At 42.8% G+C, this 21,779-nt stretch overlaps 1 protein-coding gene across 9 annotated transcripts in view; it reads right to left on the reverse strand.

Moving 5' to 3' along the window:
• Cacna1e (calcium voltage-gated channel subunit alpha1 E) overlaps positions 1–21,779 on the reverse strand; it is a 485,327-nt gene that overhangs the window by 368,376 nt on the left and 95,172 nt on the right. For all 9 annotated transcript variants that reach the window (XM_087194394.1, XM_087194393.1, XM_087194398.1 and 6 more), the window contains exon 2: positions 3,676–4,108. In XM_087194394.1, coding sequence (XP_087050520.1) covers positions 3,676–4,108 — 433 coding nt within the window. The remainder of the gene's footprint in view (positions 1–3,675; positions 4,109–21,779) is intronic.

Raw genomic sequence — 21,779 nt, forward strand, 5'->3', positions numbered from 1 at the left:
TGGAGGAACCCCAACTACTCTCTGTGGTCTAATAAATGTGGTTGAAAGTTACAGTGTGGGTGTCAAATCCCAGCTCCACTTTAAAGATGCAGAGAGGAGACAACCTGCCCAAGTTTACAAGTAGCACTGCAAGAATTTGGGTATGAAATGGAATCCTATTATTTGCCTAGTGCTGTGTTGGTCACTAGAGGGGACATGAAAGCAGATCAGTGCCTTGCACATAGTGCGAATCCTCACTGGCTCTGTGATACCAGGCAAATAACTTAACTGCTTTAACCCTTAGTTTCCTAGTGTGTAAAATAACATTGTTGTCATTGTTGCTTTCATTTTGCAAATTAAATGTCTATTATGTGCCATAAACTATGCGAAGTGACAGAGAACAGAGAGATTTCTCTACTGACAGTCTAGTGGCAGATACAGACATGTAAACAGGCAATTACAATACAGTGTGATAAGTACTATGATTATGGCAATACCTCTTCCCTCTGTGTAGAGTAAGTCTTACCAACCTACGCAGATTTTAAAGTTACACATAATTTTCTTTCTTCCAAGCCTATATGTAATAATAGTCCCTTATGAAATGTTTCTGTTCTTTATAATAATACCCATTATTTCCATAGTATAAATAATATATGCAAAACACCTAGCGCATAGCCAGTGCTCAATCAGTGATAGCAGTCATTATTAGGATAGGTTTTGATCTATCACCGTTTCTAACTGTGGAGTTCATTTTCCTCTTCTGTAAGTTAGGAATAATAATAGCTAGTTCACAGGGTTGTCATGGGGGCCAGATAAAAGAGTATATAGGAAAACATTTCATAAGCAGGAGGGAATTTTATTAAGGTTCTTCATTAGTGAAGTGTGGTTTTATGCCCACTTGCTAAAGTTACAAACCTTATACACAAGAAGCGCTTGGAATTAACCAAAAGGTGCTCATAACCCACACACCACGCCTGAGGAAACCTTTTAATAGGTGCTTGGGGAAATAATATTCTGCACAAGAAAATTGCTTCGTTTGATAGCAGATGAAGCAGTCATCTTTAGAAAGCACCTAGCCCCTTTCCGTAGGAAAACAAAGACCATTCGCTGGGGCTTTTACCCTCCCTCTTCGCTCTTGCCTGCCCACATTTGGCTCATGCAGCCAAAGGCAACAAAATACAGAAAAACTCTTCAGTTGGCTTCTTTTCTGCTTCATGCATGACCAGAGTCCTGACTTGGTGCCTAGAAGGCAGGGTTTGCAAAGCTGGGGGTATGTGCGGTGGATTTTCAGCTGCACGGGCAGTGGACAGGGCCGTGGTGGGGGGCTGACAGAGAAGTCTTTCTGACGTCCTTCTGTGGCCAGTCTATGCCCTGAGAAAGGACCAGAGGACCCTATCTACAGAACCTAAGTCAGAAGAACTTCTGTTTTCCAGAAGTTAATACTCCGGTGTAATATGTGTGTAAGTGAGTGAATGAGTGTGTGTGCCTGTGTGTACGTGTGTTACAGAAACAATATGAGGTATGATTAAAAAATAAAGCAAATGCAAAGGGAAAGACAGTGACAATGGGGAAATATTATTTTATATAGGATGATCAAGAAGGGCTCTCCAAGCAGAAGCACAGATGTAGTGAGGGGGAAGCCACACAGGAAAATCAGCCTAGGCAGAGGGAACCATAAAGGTGGAAGGTAGGGGGTGGAAGTAGTCTGAGAATCTGCAAGAAAGGACAAGGGGCCAGCATAGCTGAAGCAGAATGAGTGGGAGGAAAGATGGAAAGATGAAGTCAGAGGTGCCTCTGGATGGTCAGCAGGCAAGAAGTAGGAAAGGGAGATCCGAGGCAAGGCGTTTAAACTCTCTGTGTCCCAACTGTAAAAGTAGAGATAATAATGGTACCAGCCTCATTCAATTGCTACGAGGATAAATGAATTAATATTTTGAAAGTATCTAGATAAGTGCTGAGCATCTACTAAAGACCATGTAAGTGTTTATGGGATAAAAATAAAAATAAAAGGTGTCTTGGACCAGGGAACTAGTGTAAGAAGTGGTAAAATGTGATCAGATGAAGATAAACTTTGAAAGGGGAGCCAATGGGGATTGGCAAGCATTGGGTGTCAGTGTGAAAAATAAGGATGCTTCCAATAGTTCTGGCTCCAGCAAGAGAAAGAATGTACATGCTATTTACTGAGATAGAAGAGACTGCAGGAGAAGCAGGTTTGGGCAAATCAATATTTTGGTGTTGACAAGGCAAGTTTGAGATGCCTATGGGCATACAAGTGAAGGTGCTAAATAAGTGAGGGCATCTAAAATTCAAGGGAGAAGTCTTTTCTGAGTATGAAGAAAAACCATCAGAGCCACATAGTATGCAAATGGCCATCTCCTTCCTCTTGTTCATTTTTCAAAAACATGATGAAGTGACTTACTCAAGGCCATACCACTGCTTAGGTCACCTTAGGAATTAGTCTCATGTCTCTCAATCCCCACACCAGTGCTCTTGTCATAACATCTTAGGGTTGTCGAGATAAGAAATGCTACGGAAATCAGATTAAAAGACCATGTGTTCTTGTGGCTGGATTCAGTAGGACCAGACTGTCAGGGTTCAAATCATTAATCAACATCAAGTCAGAATTATAATGCAGTTATCATCAATTGACCATGAAAAAGTCACTTAACTTCTCTGTGCAGCATTGTTTAAATGTAAATAACAATCGTACCTACCTGCTAGTTGTGGTGAGGACTAATGTGAGCTGATACATGTAAGGTGCCTCGAACATCATTAAACTGCACATAAAGAGAGCTTTATGTAAAGTTTTAAATACTAATTCTAATGACACCTAGAGATGAACAACAGAGAGGTTTATTGACGCTGGCTGTACTCAATTCCTTTTTGAGTATCAGAAGAACACCACACATTAGGGCTCACTGAATGAATGAATGAATGAATGAACACTAACATCCACATGAAACAGAGCAGCTAACTCACCCCCAATTAACACCATCAGAAATGTCCACAGAAACCAAGCAGGTAAATTCCACCATGACTACTACTATTAAAATAAATAAATAAATAATTTTTAAAATCCCTGTTACTAGTTTCTGCAACTGATGACACCTAACAACTCAATAATCTAAGGCAAGAGGAGACAAAGACACAGACCACGGGACATGTAAACATGGACAATAAATTATCATACGGACCATAAAGCGGGAGCAACTGAGAATTAAGTGAAATACCATCTTCCTTTAATGTGTGACTCCTAGGAATTTTTATTAAATTTTCAAGGGGCATGAATTAAGTTGTCCTAAGATAAAACATTAGCTTTTGCCCTCCACAAAAAGAGCCAAGATAAAGCCATGAGTGGCCACATCTTGGTCAATCTCTTTCATCCATGGGTGGCTTGCCCCAAAATGTGATCATTCCTTCAAGGGCGGCACCAGAGAGTAGGGCTAGCTGTAATTCCTGAAGGAGAGGAGGTGACGATGCACAGGGTGATGGCATCTCTGTGGTTGGCAGAAATCCTCAGAGTATGAAACAGGCCCCAGTTCCCTCTCCCTGGGGTCTTAGTAAAACATCTGGGCTGGGGGGCAAGCTCAGTTCACCCCCACTCGATCTGCCCCTGGTTCATCGAGGCAGAGACAAGTGCACCCCGCTCCTCCTGGGCGGGGGTCCCGGCTTCCCACCCACCCCTGCCGTACTCACTCCCACTCCTTGCGCCGGGCCTGCGGGGTGCTGTGCATCTTGTGCGCCTCGTGCGCCTTGATCACGTCCCGCTGCTCGATGAGGCCGCCGCGCCGCCGCTTCATGACCTCGGGGCTCACCGGGAGGAAGGGGGTCGATCCGCCTTCCCAGCCCGGGCCTTCGCCCTCCTGCACCGGGAAGAAGTTGTCGAAGCCGGCGACGGTGCCGCGCGGGGAGGCCGGCAGCATGCCCACCTCGTCCGAGGCATCGGCCTCGAGCAGGGCGCACTGCTGGGGTCGCCATGCCTCGTCCTCGGGCAGGGCCAGGATGTGGCGGCGGCGGCCGGCGGCCCCGGGCTCAGGGCTCCCGCCTGCAGCCGGGCACAAGGCGGGCTCGGGCAGCCTTCGACCTGGGCTCAGTCCACGCATCTCGGGCACCATCACAGAACATTGCTCTGCCAGGGGAAGGGCGGGCAGAGACAAGGGGTGGGGAGGAGAAGGCGGGGGAGGGGTAACGGGCACAGGGAAATAGAGAGGAGAAAGCGGTTAATGGCCTTGATGTCTTAGGTGAGGCTTCTGGCTTGCCCAGTGCTATGTCCTAACCCTGAACAAGAAACTATCACAGTAGCACCTCAATAAATGATACTGAGATCAGGAGCATCCACTATGGATTGAGCTGGGTACCAGGTATCAGGTACCAGAGTTAAAGCAAAGTAGATTTGATTCTTACCATGAGCTTCACAGTCTAATGCAGAAGGCAGAGGCTAAAACAGCATACGATGTGATCAAAATAGATGATGGGTATTTAAATTTTAAAAATGTATTTATTACAGTAAAAGATGCATTGTCATTAATCTCTCTCAAAATCCTCCCCCTCACTTTGAACACATATCCCATTGTTCTTGCCACTTTTTGAAGAAGTTCTGTCTTCACAGAGTATGATCAAAAATACGATAAATGCTGCTGCACAGTGCCATCCAATGGAAAGGCAGGCTCATAATAACATGAGGGTGTGTCCTCATCCACCTTATTCACTGGACATAGTGGGACTTCTGGTTCTTCCCCAAAGTCAAAATGACCATGAAAGACAAATGAATCAACTCAGAACATTGAGGCAGCCACAACAGCACAACTAAAATAAACGAAAGAGAACTTCTAGAACTGCTGCAGAAAGCAGCAAGAAAGATGGGATGTGTTTTCAAAGCAAGGGGGAGTATTTTGAAGGGGATTAGTGGCAGTGTGTCTTTTACTGTAGAAAATTTTTACAAACGTAAACATTAAGAGTATTTTTTTGTCACACCTGTATATAATTACAGATGTTTTCTGACTTGTGATGGGGCCACATCCAAATAAACCCAACATAAATTGAAAACATCATAAGTCAAAAATGTATTTAACACACCTAAGCTACAGAACATCATAGCTCAGCAGCAGTACACTACAGAGCATCCAGTTTCCCCCGTGATCACTCAGCTGACTGGGAGCTTTGGGTCACTGCTGCTACCCAGAATCATGAGAGGGCTGCACAGAATCTCAGTAGCCCAAGAAAAGATCAAAATTCAAAATTTTAAGTACAGTTTCTACAGGCTGTATACAGGTTTTGCACCATCATAAAGCTGAAAATCGTAAGTCAAATCGTAACTGGGGACCGTCTACATGATATATAATGGTGATAAGTGTTTTAAGAGTACTTTTGTAGAAAGGCGACCCCTACAGGCTGAACTTCTCAGGGGAAAGGGATCTGTCTGCTCTCTCCCAATCTGAATGAAAGAATCTTTCTCCCCCTCTTCCCAATGCCGCAACTCTTCAGGGGAAGTCCCACCCACCACTTGCTGCCTGGCTGCCTGCTGCTCGCTCTCTCCTCCAGAGCCAGCCACTTGGTGCTCTGTGTGGGGTCTTTCCTCCTTTCCTAATGCAAGCAACCAACTCTGGATCCAGGGAGCACATGTAGACTCAGTTTCCCCCACCGACTCCTCTCAGCCTCCTTCTTTTCCATTCCAAGGAGGACTTGGCCAGGTTCACTTCTGAAGAGCTTCTCATCCAATCAACATTGACTGATCCAGACACAGTGCCACACACCAGGCACCCAAGATGAGCTGGATTTAAGCCACATTGTTCTCAAAGAAAGGACAGGGAAAAGGTTCATTCTAATCATATAGCATGATGTGCCAGAATTGAAGTAGTTCTGATGGCTATAAAAGCTCCAAGGAGGTCCCCTTGCCGGGCACAGGAGGTCCTCAGGAGGGCACAGTGGAGAAAACCGCCCTTAAATAGGTTTAAATAGAGGTTTCTGGGTAGGGGTGGGAGAAGATTCTAGGCAAAAGGAAAACCCTGCACATGGAGGATGATTTAGGGAACCCAGAGGCTCTCCAAAGAGTTTATATGGCAAGCATGAGTTCCTCAGGACTTCACCTTTCACCTCTTCAGGATATCTGCCTACTGCTTTCCTCCCAGCCAGGAGCCCAACTCCTGAATTCCCAAGCCCCTCACCCTCACACTGCCCAACTGCACTCCTAGTGACCAGGAGTGTCATACACATGTCTCCTTGGTTCTAAGAAGTGCCATGTGCTCTGTGTGCTCAGAGGAGCCCTGGCATTCAAACCACTCAACCACAGTTTGGTTCCCCCGCTACACGCTGGGGACTGTGCCAGGCCCCAGGGAGTTATCCTTGAAAAACACAGCCCTTCACACCCACGCCCCCCCCCCAATCTGGACAACAAGTCAAACTGCAGATCTCAAAAACGAAGAATAGTAAATGGTTAGGAATCTTACTGATCTAGCCACATCATCGTACACATAAAGCAGATGTCCAAAGAGGTGGACAGACTTGCCCAGTGTCACACTGCCAATAAAAGTCAGGGCTAGGAGAGAACTCAGGCTTCCAGTCCCAGCTCATAGTTTTTCCCACTGTATTGATCACTGTCCCTCCACGACATGAAGGAGAAACCATAGATTACTCTCACTACACCAAGGTAGCTAATATAAAAGAAAAGGCTGGGCCAGGGATTTAGCTCAGTGTTTCCGGCACCTGCCTTGCAGGCACAAGGTCCTGAGTTTGATCCCAGGTACCCAAAAATAATAAATAAATATATAAACAAATAAAGAAATAAATAAAAGGCTGATGATAAGATGATTTTTTTAATGGTATTGCGGATCAAACACAGGAGCACTTTACCACCGAACTGCATTCCAAACTCCCTTTCAATTGTTTTAAATTTTGAGACAGAGTCTAAGTTCTCAAGAAATGAAACTTGCCATCCTCCTGCCTCAGCCTCCCAAGTGCTAGGATTTCAGGTGGGCTCCACCACATCAGACTTGATAGGATGATTTTAATGCATACGTGGTAAAATCGAATGTGAACATTAAATAGATCTGAGCTTCACTGGAGAGCATCTTCACAGGTCTCCTCCTTTTCTAGCATCTGGAGTAGTCTTCTCAGCTCTGCCAACAGCATGCCCAAGGCCTCAGTGGGGCTGAGCAGGAGGCTCCCACACATGCTGGTAGCACTAGCCCCCAAGTTTGAGTTAGCCGAGCAGGTGGAGGAAGGGAAAGGTTCAAGCTGAGCTTGGTAGAGAGAAAAAAGAAAAACATATATTCCAAATCCTGCCAACAGTTGGGTGGGGCCCTAGAAAGAGTGATTCATGTTCCTCATGTTGTCATTCTGTCTCAACTCCACTTGATGGGTTTTAAATTTATCCCTCATTCCTACAATGTTTAAATGTCTCTCCCCTACCACACACACGCACACACCCCTCCCTTGGCTGTTCCCACTCCCTCCAGGCGTCAGCACCAGCAACTCCAAGGATTCTTGGACTCAGTGGTTGGCAGCCTCCTCCCCTTGTTTCCCTCCAGCAAAGGCTCTTGTGCCACCAGGTCTCACCAGGCCACTAGGATCTGGCTCCTCACCTCTGTTTTCTGGCCCATCCCACCCACTCTCCCTCCTTACTGGATTTCCCTTCTCAGGCACTGCCAATTTGAATCACATCATTGCCAAAATTACAGCACCAATAATATGTACTGCAGAGATCTGATTTCAACAGAATCAATTTTACAAATATCAAAACATGAAATTATCTCATCTTTCCTTTAAAAATGCCTCTTTAAAAAAAAGCACTATTATTGATATAAATGTTCATCAGGGGAATCTGTCACCTCCACTGCTTGCCAAGATGGTCAGTCCCTAGGTGTAGCTCTCACCAAGCTGAGAAAGCATCTTCAGACAGGACAGTCCACAGCTTCTAGGGAATCCACCCATACTCAGCCCTCCTACTCCTACTTTAAAAAAAAATTTTTTTTTCTTTTTTTGCCTGTGGGTGACCTTTATTGTGTCATTCTGAGGTGGGCGCCGACCCAGCTTGGGAGATTTACTGTGGGAACATCTGCCCCGGCCCCTTCTCTCCTCCAGACTGGCCGGCCTTCTCTGCTCCCCATCTGGGCCATGTGTAGCCCTTTAAGGAGCCCCATGGAGCCCTGGCTGGGCCCAGAGAGGTCGGGGTCTCAGCAGGAGTGGGCACCACATCGCTAGGACCTCCACGCGCGACCTCGCTTCTCGCTGCACACTTCGATGAGTTACTGGGAATGCATTTTGAAGGAGGTCCGGTTCACCACATCGTCATCTGGTATTCCTTGAGTTTCTTGAGATCAAATATTCTGTCTTGCTGATCTATCTATATCCAGCACCTAGTACTGAGCACCCTAGTATACTAGCACATAGTAGGTGTTTTGGTGGTTATTAGTGCTGTTTTCCAAATATTCTGGTTACCCCCTTGTACACTCGGTACCCAGTAGGATGCACTTCCTGGCCTCTGGTGATTAGGTGGGGCCGTGTGTGCTGGCTCTGCCCGTGATTTGTGAGTGGAAGTGATGTGTCATTTTAAGGCTAAGCATTTAACTGCCAATTCATGTCCTAGCACAGAGACTGGCAAACTCTTCCCATAAAGGCCCAGAGAGTAAATATTTGAGACCTTAGAGGCCATATAGTCATCAACTATTCAAACTCTGCTAGCGTAATGAGAAGGCAGTCCAGTAATATATAAATGAACAGGCATGACTGTGTTCTGATAAAACTTTATCCATAAAGTTTTGTACACTTTGGTCTTTCAACTGCATCTCTTAGACTCCATCGTCATTCAGTCTGAGTGCATGGAAACAGGTCCTATGGAGCAGCAGGCAAATACAGAGACTAGAGATCCACAGAACAAAATCTGGGGTGGATCTACCACATGAGAATCTTTCTGAGAGCCAAATGGGTGTGCTGTGGCCCTCATACTGTTCTCCATTGGAAGAAGAACAGCTTCCTGCTCTGAGATGAAGCTAATGAATGCCCCAAGGTCACCCATCTAACTCCCCTACCCTTGCTTTCACCTTCCTCCCTTCTTCCTCCTTACTGGTATGTTTCATTAGTGAGCATAAATTATGGAGATCCTGAGGAGGAAGAGGACTTATTGCAACCCAGAAGCCCCCAAAAGTTTCTTCCCTTGCTTTTGAGACCACAATAGGATGGCAAAGTAAGGGTTCTCCTTCTCCACCGCAAAAAAATATTCTGCACCATGAAACCATTTGAACCAGTGGCTGCAGTCTTGCCTGGCCTGAAATTGTCTCCTCTCTCACCTTCCATAACGAAGTCAAGATTTTCATTCACAAAGAAATATTATGTCCTTTGCACCATCTTTCTCTTTCTATCCTATCAAGAGTTTTCATTTTTATTCACTGATTTGTGATTGCTTTAGAGCAGTGATGGTGAACCTTTTAGAGCTTTCAATGACCCAAACAGCCCACTGCAGCATGTGTGCCGTAGGTTTGCCACCACTGCTTCAGAGATAATGGCCCATGTATCTCCTTGGCTTGTCTGTGCCTCTCAGGCCCTGTCCCACATTGAGGACATTCATCCACCTCTCCCTGGGCTCAGGCCCACACACCATTCCCACTCTTCTACTACTCACATTCTGATTTATCTAGAAATCTCCATCCTCCAACTACCTTGTGAGAAATGAACGCACCAGGAGTCAGGAACCTTACACGCTTGTAAATTATTGTCCTCAGACTCTGAAAGTGTTGTGTTCAGCAAGGAGGAGGACATCTCCATTGCATACTCAACCAAGTGCTGTAGGCTACATGACAGTGGACAGAAATGGGACTACAAGGTAAGTGATGAGCTCACAAATGTTCCTAAGCTGACCCTGAGCTATCCTGGCTCTGCTCCCTCTGTATACGCTAAGCAGGAAGAGGACAGAGAGGTATCAATACCCAAGTGTTAGGAATTAAGAATCACAAGAGGAAAGAATTTGAAGATACAGTATGCCACAACTGAGATACCATCCTGAGTTCCTTTATAAACCGATTCTCTAGAGAAGAGAACTAATACGATACATGGGTTTCTTGCCACCGAGGAGAGTGGCAGAGAATGACCCTATCCATTGTCCTCATCCACCTGCTCAAAAAAGACACAGTCCTAATGCAGAAATGAATATTCATCTCAAGAGTTTTCTTATCTGGGCCAGTAGCTACCTGACCAGAAAAGGAGGATTAAAATCCAGACATTATTTTCACTTGCTATGCCTAAGGCCACAGATCAGTCTGTAGTGTACATCAGAACTATCTATATTGCTGGTTTAAATGCAGGTTCCTAATTTTCATGCAGTTAATCTCAGATGGACTCAGGAATCTGCATTTTAAATAATCACCCCTTTCCCCTAGGAACCATGTCTTAAAACACTGTCCTAAAAGTAGTGAGAAGTGATGCCAAATGGGTAAGAGGTGTTGTACTGGATTAATTGGGATGTTTAAGGACCCCAGAACAACATCTCTCTCAACCATTCTCAGCCTGTAGCATGAAATGAATGAACTAAAACACGTTCAGGGGAGGCCCTGACCCACCCCCACTCTCTGCTGAGCTCCATCCTCCCCTGGACTGGCAGCAGCTTCTGCCCAGCCCCCCACCCCCATTCCTCTCCATATGTCTGTCTATGTTGTTATGGTGACTGTTCAAGGATGGGCTAATGTCCAACAGCAATTTGAAAGGCTGGTGCATTTTGAATAAAAACCACCACCCAAGGAAAACACTGTTTCAAATCTAGGGTGTGTGCTAAATCTGCCTGGGTCCCATGGAGTTTAGGCAGTCTGCAGTTTGGGGTTGGAAGCTCTGTCTTCAGCTTACAGATCTGTCACTTGCCGGCCAAGCGACCTTTGGCAATTTGCTTCTCTTCTCCAGCTTGGTTTTCTCACCTGTACAAAGAGGATGATGATCTAACCTGTGCTGCAGAAGTCTGTGCAGCAGAATCAGTATCTGGGGAAGAATTCAGAGACTGTAAGTTAGGAAAATCTAGGGGAAAGAGGACTGCTTAGAATCTTACACTCCGGATCATGGATGTGAATCCCAGGGTAGGAATCCCAGCCTCCCTCTCACCAATACATCCCTGAAAGTCAAAGTCACATTATGTAGCCTTTCATTTGCTCATCTGTAAAATAGTCATTAAGAGTACATAACTTATAACACCATATGGATAAATATTTTCAGTTATGATGTATCAGTTAAAACTTTTTAATTTTTAAAAGAATAGATACTTCATAAGGTTGTTGTAGAATTAAATATTTAAGATATGAGCATGTAAAAGAATATTTGGCACATAAAAAGTCCGATAAATATTTTACTATATAAAATGATTGTTTTTTTATTAAAGTAAATAATGCAAGTAGGTCACCTCAAACTATCTGCGGCTTAAAACAATACAGGTTAATTTCTCTTGAATGTCCCTATCAAATGATGTAAGTTGGCCCGGGAGATGAAGAGAGGCTGCGTTCCACTCAGTCATTCAGCGATGTAGTTTCTTTCAGTGCAGGGCTCTGCCATTCCCTGGGCCAGAGCTTAGCATATTTGTTCCTGAGGAACTAGATAGCGAACATTTTAGGCTCTGCAGGCAATGAGACCTTAGTTGCAACTACTCACTACCTCACAGTATGAAAGTAGCCATGCACAGCACTTAAACAAATGGGTGGGGCAGTGTTTCAGTAACATTTTATTTCCAAAGCATCCAATTGGCCCTGCCAACACCTGAGCCTGTGGCCTCTGAGTCTTCCACTGGATTTTCTTCTTTCTCTCCAGCTAAGAGACCAAGAAAAAGAAAAAGCGCTTGGAGGATCTTTCAAGAGGTTAGAGGCAAGGCTTAGAAGTGAAGTATATCACTTCTCCTACATTCTGTCAGCTAGGACTCTGTTATCTGGTTCTGGTTAACTTCAGGGGCGCAGAAATATGGTCTGTTTGTGCACCAAGAAAGAAGAGAAAACCAATATGGACAAACACTTGCAACTCAATGACACTATTACTGTCTATATTAATATATTACTATTACTGTCTATATTGTGATAGAATCACAAGGGCAAATACAGATGCATATGCTTACAAATGCACCAAATACATTGGATATTGGCCAATCTACTGGGGATGAAGTATTACAAATTGAGTATCACTTATCTGAAATGCTTGACATCAGAAATATTTCAGATTTGAGATTTTGGAACACAATATTTGTGTATACACAATGAGATATCTTGGGGAAAGGACCTACGCATAAACATGAAATTCATTTATATGTCATATGCCCCCTATGCGTATAACTTTAATAATTTAATAATTTTGTGAACAAAACAAAATTTCATTTCACCTGTAATGAAGAGCCTGGCCTTGGGAACTTGAGTTTGAGTTGGAAAAAAGAGGTAGACGAGAAGTAGGATGGACTCCCTTGTAGCATGTGTGTGATGTCCACCTTTTCTGGTACTCTTCTACTTCATATAATGCTATAGTTTCAACCAAGGCAGTCTGTTTACTAACTGTACATTGATTTTTGCAACTAGATGAGATATATTTTATATTTAATTGGAAAATCAGAAAAAGTATTTTCAAACAAGTAATTTTTATTTTTGTATTGAACTAGGGGGTCGGTACAATTTGGGGGGGCTTTGTAGAAGATTAAGGTGAGGAATTGGCAATAGCCCGAGGGTGGTGTAAAGACCCTGACAACTGGGGTACTGGGGTAGGAGGTTGTGTGAGAGAGCCCAGGACCAGAAAAGAAAGCTCCCAAGCCTCTAGGGATCCATTTCTTTCTTGTTTCACCCCAGAGTAGAGCAATCGCTTGACTTTCATCAGGTGGTGGCAAGATGACATGGATGACCTGCCCCTCTTTCTCATATCTCTCTGGACAGTCCCAGAGCTGGCTGTATGGTGAGACCACCTGAAGCTGCCTGGCGAGGGCCAGGACTGCTATGCCAAGAATATACTCTGTCCCTACACAGTGCTGTGCTTAGTTAGAAAGTGCTGATGATGACAGCTTTGTTTCTTTTCATGGGCCTAAACCTAGAGCTAGGCCTGGGGGAGGGAACTGGTAGAATCAGATGTGAACAGAACATGCATGACATTTTTACTCCTACACATATATGTACATGCAGTTGATGAAGCATAAAATTGGTCTTGTATCCAAGGAATAGGACTGCATGCAGTCCTATCCACTTTCAACCCTCAGCTTCCTCAAGCATCACTGGATATGCATCACATATTGAGTCTCAGATTCAGTGTTATCAGCTGTGTGACCTTGGGTGAGTTTCCACGCTCTGTTTTCTTACTGAATGGGAAGGGTAAAAGTACTTATCTTCAGGATGGGTAATAAACAGTTTATCTAGTCCTTAGTAAGTTTTCAAGAAGCAAACATTATTATTATCATTTTTAGAGCCCAGTATGGTACAGGAGATGATAGCATGGCATTTAGGGTCAGTCATGTGTGAATTAGACTCTACCACTTAGCGATTGTGTGACCTTAATCGTAGGGAAATTGCTTAATCCTTTTAGGTCTTGGTTTTCTCATGTGTAAAACTAAGGTAATAATAACAGTTGTTTCATAATATATTTTCAAAAATTAAGTGAAAATTTAAAGAATATATTGCATGAGAGTTATTATATTATCTAATGTAAAACAAAAACTCAATAAATATTAACTACTTTTTTATCAGTGATGATAGTGGTACTGGTGCTGTCCACTATGACATCTAAACCTCTTTTTACTGTACTCTATACAAGTCTTTTTCCAATAACCCAAATGAAATGTTCACTTTTCCACCTAAAACTTACTGCTTGCCCAACTGAGCTGAACTTTATTCAGTTTGAGTTGAGTCACTTTCTCATTATTCCAAGAATTCTTAGAATTATAACCCCAGCCTCAAAATTTTTATAGAAGTGAAATCCTGGTATTAATGTACAGAAATTAGCCACAATCAAGAAATGCATAGATGAGCAAACCAATCACATGGTTCTGTGAACTTGTAAAATATTCAAAATCTTAGATTTGGAAGGATGAATGTGGACGCTCCTTCAATTAATAGGCTTTGATGTGCAAGTAACAGAAAACCTACCTCAAATAGCCTTCAGTCATTAGGAAATGGGAGCTGGCAGTGTGATTTCAAGAGGTGAGGCAAGAAGGCCTCTGCTAGTCGGGTGTAAGAAAGGCTTGCTATAAAAGTGTGGGCCTGCTGCTTCCTCCAACCATGCATTTTCAAGCATCTGCGACTAATTTTTCCTATATAAAAATGAGTGCAACTTTCACTGGGACTAGTAGAATTATAGCTAATATGGGAGATCTGTGGCAAGCAGCCCCCCCTTATCAAATAAATTATAAATATTAACTAGCTCTTTAGGAGACAAGCACCATACTACAGGCTTTACAAGCCTTGCTAGTTGTGTTTCTCAACAATCTTTGCTCTGCCCCCACCCCAGTACCAGAGATTGGAGGTTTAACCCAGAGTCTCCACATTGATTTGTATCCCCAACCCTTTTTAATTTCTTCTTTTAAATTTTGAGACAGGGTCTTGATAACTTGTCCTGGCTGGGTTCTAAGCGTTTTCCACATGAATTGAGTCATTCACTCATTCTTCCAATCATTTACTTTTTCAATACATTTATAATGGATCTCACATGCCAAGCATTGTGCTAGGCACCAGGGCTAATAACAAGCCAGTAACCAGATTCTGCCATAAAATAGTGAATAGTAATTTTGAAGAAAAAAAAGAATAAAGTGCCCTGGGAGTCCCTAGAAGGACTTTGGGAGTTGGGACATTTAAGCAGAGAACTGCGCATTATGTACAACTCAGCCAGGCAGAGAGGGTGGAGTTGGGGTGAGCTGTGATTTAAATAGCATGGTCAGGGTGGACCTCATTGCAAAGTGACATGTTCGCATATTTCGAGACACTGAAGAAGTGAGCAACTTGTACATTTGAAGAGACAGAAAAGGCCCCAGGAGGAATGCCCAATGCATTCTCAGAGCGGTGAGGAGGCCAGTGTGGCTGGAATAGGAGTAGCAGCAAAAGAAGTCAGAGACACAATGGGGGAAGGAGGCAGATCATGGAGGGCCTCTGCCTGGTGCTTGAGTGACTTGATGGTGGGGGGGGGTGTTACACAGCTGTGACATTATCCTGCTTGGCTGCTGTTAAGGATAGACTAGATGGAAGCAAGGGAATAGTCAGGGAGACCAGCTGGCAGTGACTAGAGTACAGCAGTGTTTCTGTTTCCTCTCTAGAACCCCGAGCAGAAATAGTCCTGCAAATAACACTGATCCCCAAGGTACAATGGAGGCCAGGCAGGACTAGGAGGGCAGAGAGAGAGGCAAGAGATAGCTACTCCTCCTTACTCCTAAAGTTCTTGTATCCCCTGAGTACTGCTGGAGAACCTCTGAAGATGGTAGCACACACCCCTGTTCCTAAGGAGGTTCTTGCCAGATGTCCTGAAGGGGCTTTGAGGCTCAGGTAAGGACGAGACAGTACTCATGCACCAAGAAACCAGAGGCCTGGTGAGGTATGCAGATGCCTTAGCAGGTGATACCCTGAGGAATGCTGCCAATGCCCACAACAGGAAGGGTCACGTCCAGTCTGTAGCAGTCACACAGCCAGTCTTTAGCAGTCTATAGCCAGTCTGTAGCAGCCCACCCCAGATGCCCTATCCTGGTTCAGGGCCACATAAGCTCTAGGAAAGCAGGATAGGAGGCAGGATATTAGTTGGCTGTATACCTAATTGAGGGAATGATAAATCATGAGTTAACTAGAAAGTCTCTGGCTGGAACCAAGGAAAAACATGAATTTGAAAAGATCAAATTGTTCTTCCTTAAAGTGGCTGGGAACTCAGAAATCAAACAGTGTTCTAGAAATAAATGAAAGCTAGGGTTTTACAACATGAGTTTTGTGACTATGCAAATTCATACCTACTTCACAATAATGTATCATTTAAAAGAATGTTGAGATATAGCATAGAACTACTGTAGATAAAATTCCATAATATTTATCTGGAACATCTGTACTGTACATTCTGGAACAGTTAGGGATGAAGTTCACAAATGAAGATTTCAAGGGCCTCATGTAATTTTTGCATTCTCAATATAAGACATTATGGCATGGATTACCTTAACTTCATCTAGGCAATGCTATTCAAGAAATCTTGATTTGATGTACTTTTACTATTTTTAATAGTAAACTTCTCACCATTTACAATTATCTAACATACCACTATCTAGGAATCATCTAACAAATCACATTTTGGGAAACATGCCTTGTCTGACATGCAGGATCAACAAAATGGTAATCAGTCATGTAAGTTGTTGCTATGGCTTGAGTGTGACCCCCCCAAAAAATCTGTGTGTCAGAACCTTAATTTCTCAGTGCGGCAGCATTGGGAGGTGAAGCCTAGTGGGAAGTGTTTGGGTCATGGAAGCAGAGCCTTTGTCAATGGATTAGTGGCCTTGAGCTAATTCTCATGGGACTGGATTAGTTACTATGAAAGCAAGTTGTTATAAAGTGAGACAGCTTCTATTTTGTCTCTTTCCCATGTACCTACATGCCCTTCCACTTTCCACAAGTTGATGCAGCACAAGGCCTCCACCAGAAGCCAAGCAGATGTTGGTACCGTGCTCCTGGACTTCCAAGCCTCTGGTGCCATGAGCCAAAATAAACCTCCCTTTCTTCTTTATAAATCATCCAGTCTCAGGCATTCTATTATAGAAACAAACCAGACTAAGATAGGTATGAATCCTGAATGTAAATTATCCTCCTAGTCATTGCCTGAGTCAGCTCTACAGCATTCCCTGTAGAGTCACTCGGTCTTTATTTGAAGACATCCATTGACAAGGACCTCACTGCTCCCCAAGGCAACTATTCCAACTTCAGATAGCTCTATTAGGTTGCTTTTTCTTGTTTGGAACTGAAATCAATGTGTGTCAGCACAGAAATCAATGGACTGTGCGAAAAGCAATTCATTCACCTCTGACCACCACTGACAATCTAGGAAAAGAGGATGTAATCAGCAATTTAAAAAAACAATAAAGAGAAGTCAAAAATCAATGTATCTCCTGTTAGAATAGCTCTTCCCTGAAGTAACTCAGTGTTTTCTCAATTGACTCACAGGACCACAAGATTTTTCAGTTGCTTCTTTTTCTACTGCTTTTTCTATATATAAAAAAATCTCCTTGAGGTTTCTTTGTGATGAAAAGTTAATTGTAACTCTCCTGCAAGCCATCACTTTTTGATTCAGGCTATTTCAGGAAGAGTCAACTCCCACAACTTCAGAGGAAGGGCAGAAAGGTCATAATAAAAGGAGAAATCCTCAAGGGATTTGGGGCTAGGCAGCGTGGGAACTCATTGCAGGATCTATGTTCATATCAGGGACAGGAGATGCTCCCTAATGTTTATATACCCAGAGCATAGATGGGATTTCCAAAGTGACCTGCACTGCAGGACTGCCTGGGAGGGAATAAGAAGCTTTTCCACTTGCCTCACTGCCTTTGCCCTTTGATCAAGCTGAAAAGCTGAGTTTCAAGGATGCAATTACCAATGTCAGACAGAAGTTCTTGTGTTTGCCTGATGAAGTGAACACCTGTGGAAACTACTCTTGGCATGGGTCCAGCTTCTCAGATGTCTTTTCTGAACAGGAGACAGAATAGAGAGATGTCACAGTGAAAGGGGACCCAGGCTAGGTGTATGGAAGACACAGCAGTGCCGGTGTCTGGTGGAGCTGCAGGTCTTCTATGAGACCCACACAGGGACAGCATTTCCTCCTTGGAGACCCCCCTTCTACACACACACACACACACACACACACACACACACACACACAGAGTTCATACTTGCTTTGGATTACCTTCTCTGGCTCTTCACTCAAGCCTTTGCTTTGCCACATACCAGGCTCAAGTCCTTGAGTGAGTCAGCCAGCCTCCCTGGGACTCAGTTTTCTCATCTTCAATATGGAGATAATTGCTCTCTCCTCCAATGGATTTATTATGAGGATTAAATAAGATAAAGTGTGAGAAAGCACATCCTAAGCTACCAAGCTTATAGGGAAAATTGCTATTAGTATTATAATCTAATATAAAGTCTTATACCTCCTTTTCTTCATTTTCATGGAAGAGGGTAGAAAAGAAGAACTGATCCTCACCCATGGAGATTCTGGGAAAAGAAAGAGGAATTAAGCTGCCCCTGACCTCACAAGAGCAGCAGAGCAGAGCCTGTGGTTTCCATGATGTTGAGATAGCAGCAGTTTTATTTTACAACAGACTTCAGAATAGACAGAGGTCAGGGCTCAGTTCACTGCAGGATTCCAGCGGCCTGGAGAGATTCCCACCCCCACCCCCCACCCCACCCCCACTGGAAGCCTGGAGTTGAAACAACAATGGAGAACTGGGCTCCACGGTGGAGAAAGGAAAAAGAGGTAGCTTCCCTGAAGTAGACACTAGCTTGAAAAGGTGACATTAGCACTAGTGACAGGCTGGCTAATTGATTTTTTTTCCAGTTTCAGGGGCATCTGTCTATGTGAGCAAAAGGAAGTGGCCAGCAGTTCTGGTACAGTTGCTAGGAGAGCATTCAGCATCTCCAGGATTACTCCCCTCCCCAACTAATAGGCCAACCATTTATTAAAAGCCAGGAGAAAACTCATGAGACCTGCCTGAAGGACAAGAGGTAGAAGGGCCAGTCTGTGCCCAGGCTGGCATCTGGAGGTCCCAGGGCTGGAGAGCCCCGCATGAAGATATGGATAAACAGAGAGGAGAGGGAAGAACACCAGGTCCTAGAGTTCTAAGCATCACAGATGCAATCTGTTCAAATGCTTTTTCCCAATATCCCCCTTTTCCCTGGAGCCTAAATATCTTCCCAAGACCTGGTGGGAGCATGGGAGGCATAGGCTAGGTCTGATCCTCCAGAGCCTTTCAGAGACACCTGAGAGTTCCTGTAGGGCCCTATTCTTTCCCACTCTACAGGTCTGTTTGGTTGGCCCTAGAATTCCCTCATCTGCAGGTAAAGAGACCGACTAGCTTCAGACCTCTGAACTACACTGAAAAGCACATATTGCAGCTTACAAGTTAGTCCTGGCTGTTTCATTTCCCAGGTTCACTACAGAGGTGTTCATATTAGACACTTTCAGCAAGATGGCCAGTTGCATCATACTCCCCAAATAAAGAGACTCCAATCTTCTCCCAAGACCCAAAGAAATGGTAGTTAACAGAATTTTCTTAATTTTAAGATTTCTCTCCTGGTTTATTTTTCCCTTAAACTCTTGAGATCTGATATTACTAGTCTGGGTTTCAATCTGGACTGTCCCCCAAAGGCCATGTGCTGGGAATTTGGTGGCCAAGAGATGATTGGATCATGAGGGTTTAAACTTCATCAGTGGATTAATTCATTGAGGAAATCATAATTTTATGGCATTATTGGGAGGTGATGAAAACTTATTAGGTGGGGCCAATTTGAAGGGAGTAGGCTATCTCACTCCTGTTCGTTCCTCCTTCTCTCCCTCTTGGCCAGCATGAGGTGAGAAGCTTTCTTCTATCATTCCCTTTTTTTTCCCCCATTAAGTTTATTGGTACATTTTAGGTATACAATATAGTTACATTCATCACTGGGATCTTGTACCGTTACATGAGTATCTTGGTTCTTTTTTTTCCCCCCTTCCCTTGCCCACCCTTCACCACCTCCACCCTTCCCTATTTGCAAAGACTTTGTTTTCATTTTTTCCATTTCTCATATTTTTTCTTTTCTCTTCTTTCCTTTCCCCTACCCCTCCACTTCCCCTGCTCCTTTAGACCTTTTCTTCCTATTACACAATATCAATTACACATTTTTAAAATTACAATATCAAGATCTAGGAGACATTACCACAGATTTTACAGAATTTAAAAGGATATAGAAAGCGCATTACAGAAATCTTTTTTGAAATAAATTTGACAACTTCTAAGAAGTACCTTGGAAGACAAATTAATGAAACTAACTCTGGAGGAAATATAAAATTTGAATAGCACCTATTAAAGAAAGCATATTCCTAGCTTGAAAACCTACCTATATGACAACAACAGGCTCATATACATTTTAACTGATAAATTATATCAAACATTTAAAGCAGAAAAAAGAAGGAACACTTCTCCCCTCATTTTAGGAAATCAACATTGTGCTAATCCTAAAACTGGATAAAGATAATAGAAGAAAAAAGTATGAACATAGATAGAAATTTGTTTAACAAAACAAACTCTTAGAAGTCAGATCTGGCAGGATGTAGAAAGTGGTTTTATTATAGGGATGGCAGTGTTGTTTCAGCATTGGAAGATCCACCCCCAAAAGTCATCATTTTAACAGAGGAAAGGAAAAAGCCATATGATCCTGTCATTAGTTGGAGAAAAAGTATTGGACTAAATTCTACAGCTGTTCAAAGAAAAAAGCTGTCAGGACACTAGAAGTAGAACAGAACCTTCTCAACAGATTAAAGACATGTACTCCATACTTCCACTGAGAATGCCTTATATGAATGGAGAAGATATAATGCTTTCTCCTTCAGGTGGGGAACAAGGGCAGATATGCTTACTCTTTATCTGTCCATTAAACTTTGAAACTTAGGCCCCACCAAAATAGTCTGGCAATAAAATGACACAATTAGGATAGGACTGGCCAGGTAGAAGCAAAATCTTTATATGGAGATGAAATGATCATCTACAGAGAAAATACTAAGAAATCTCTAGGAACCCCTAGAACTTGTATTGGAATTTAGCAGGATTAGAAAACACAAGGTATATATAAAAATTCAGGTCTGTGTACACTTGCTATAAATGAAGATTTGGATATTGAAATTTAAAAGTTCTGTAGGAGTACAAAGGATCTAGAAAAGTTAAAACAAACAAACAGTGTTGGAAGACGTTTAGTACCTAATTTTAAGACTTCTTCTAAAGCTACAGTAATGAAGGCAGTGTTGGTGTAAGGAAAGACATATAGATCATTGGAATAAAACAGAGAATCTAGAAATAGAACCACACATATATGGTCCACTAAGTTTTGAGAGATTATTTAACATTATCATTTTAGAGAATACAAACTCAATTCAAGAGCCGAGGAAGAGATAGTGCTTTCAGCAAATGGCACTAGAACACCTGGTATCCGTATATAAAAAATTAACCTCAACCCTTTATTTCCATACATGAAAATAACTTGAAGGGATCTATGAACCTAAATATGAAATCCTAAAAGTATAAAACTTTAAGAAGAAATTATAAGGGAAAATGTTTATGAATTCAGGGTAGGCAAGAACTACCTAGGATGCAAAAGACATGATGTATAAAAGGAAAAAATTGATAAATGAGATTTCATCAAAATTTAGAACTTTAAATGACATCATTAAAATGAAAAGTAGTCCTTAAACAGACCATATTTACAATGCATATAACCTATGACCAGAATATGTAAAGAATTCTTAGAGCTCATTAATAGACAACCCAATTAAAAAGTAGACATAAGAAGATGATAAATAGCCAGTATAGCACAAGGAAAGGTGTGCAACTCTAGAATCAAAAAAACACTAATCAGTACAATAACAAGACTGAATTATACACTCATTAGGGAGATGAAGTTCAAAGTTTTAAAAGCCTTGTCATGACTTTTTCTTTTTGTTGGATTTTCCCCCTTTGCATTTAATTTGTCATGCCCAATGGATTCATTCTGCTAGGTTTCCTGGGGTTGTGATCCTCATTGTCTTTTCCTACGGTATTGTCTAAAATTTTTTGGAATGCCGGTTTGGTACTCATGAAGTTCCTGAGGTGTTCTTTATCATGAAAGTATCTTATTTCTCCA

Source organism: Heterocephalus glaber, unplaced genomic scaffold (genome assembly GCF_053883595.1).
Source record: "Heterocephalus glaber isolate CG9 unplaced genomic scaffold, H.glaber_assembly_v1.0 deba00001600, whole genome shotgun sequence".
NCBI lineage: Eukaryota > Metazoa > Chordata > Mammalia > Rodentia > Bathyergidae > Heterocephalus > Heterocephalus glaber.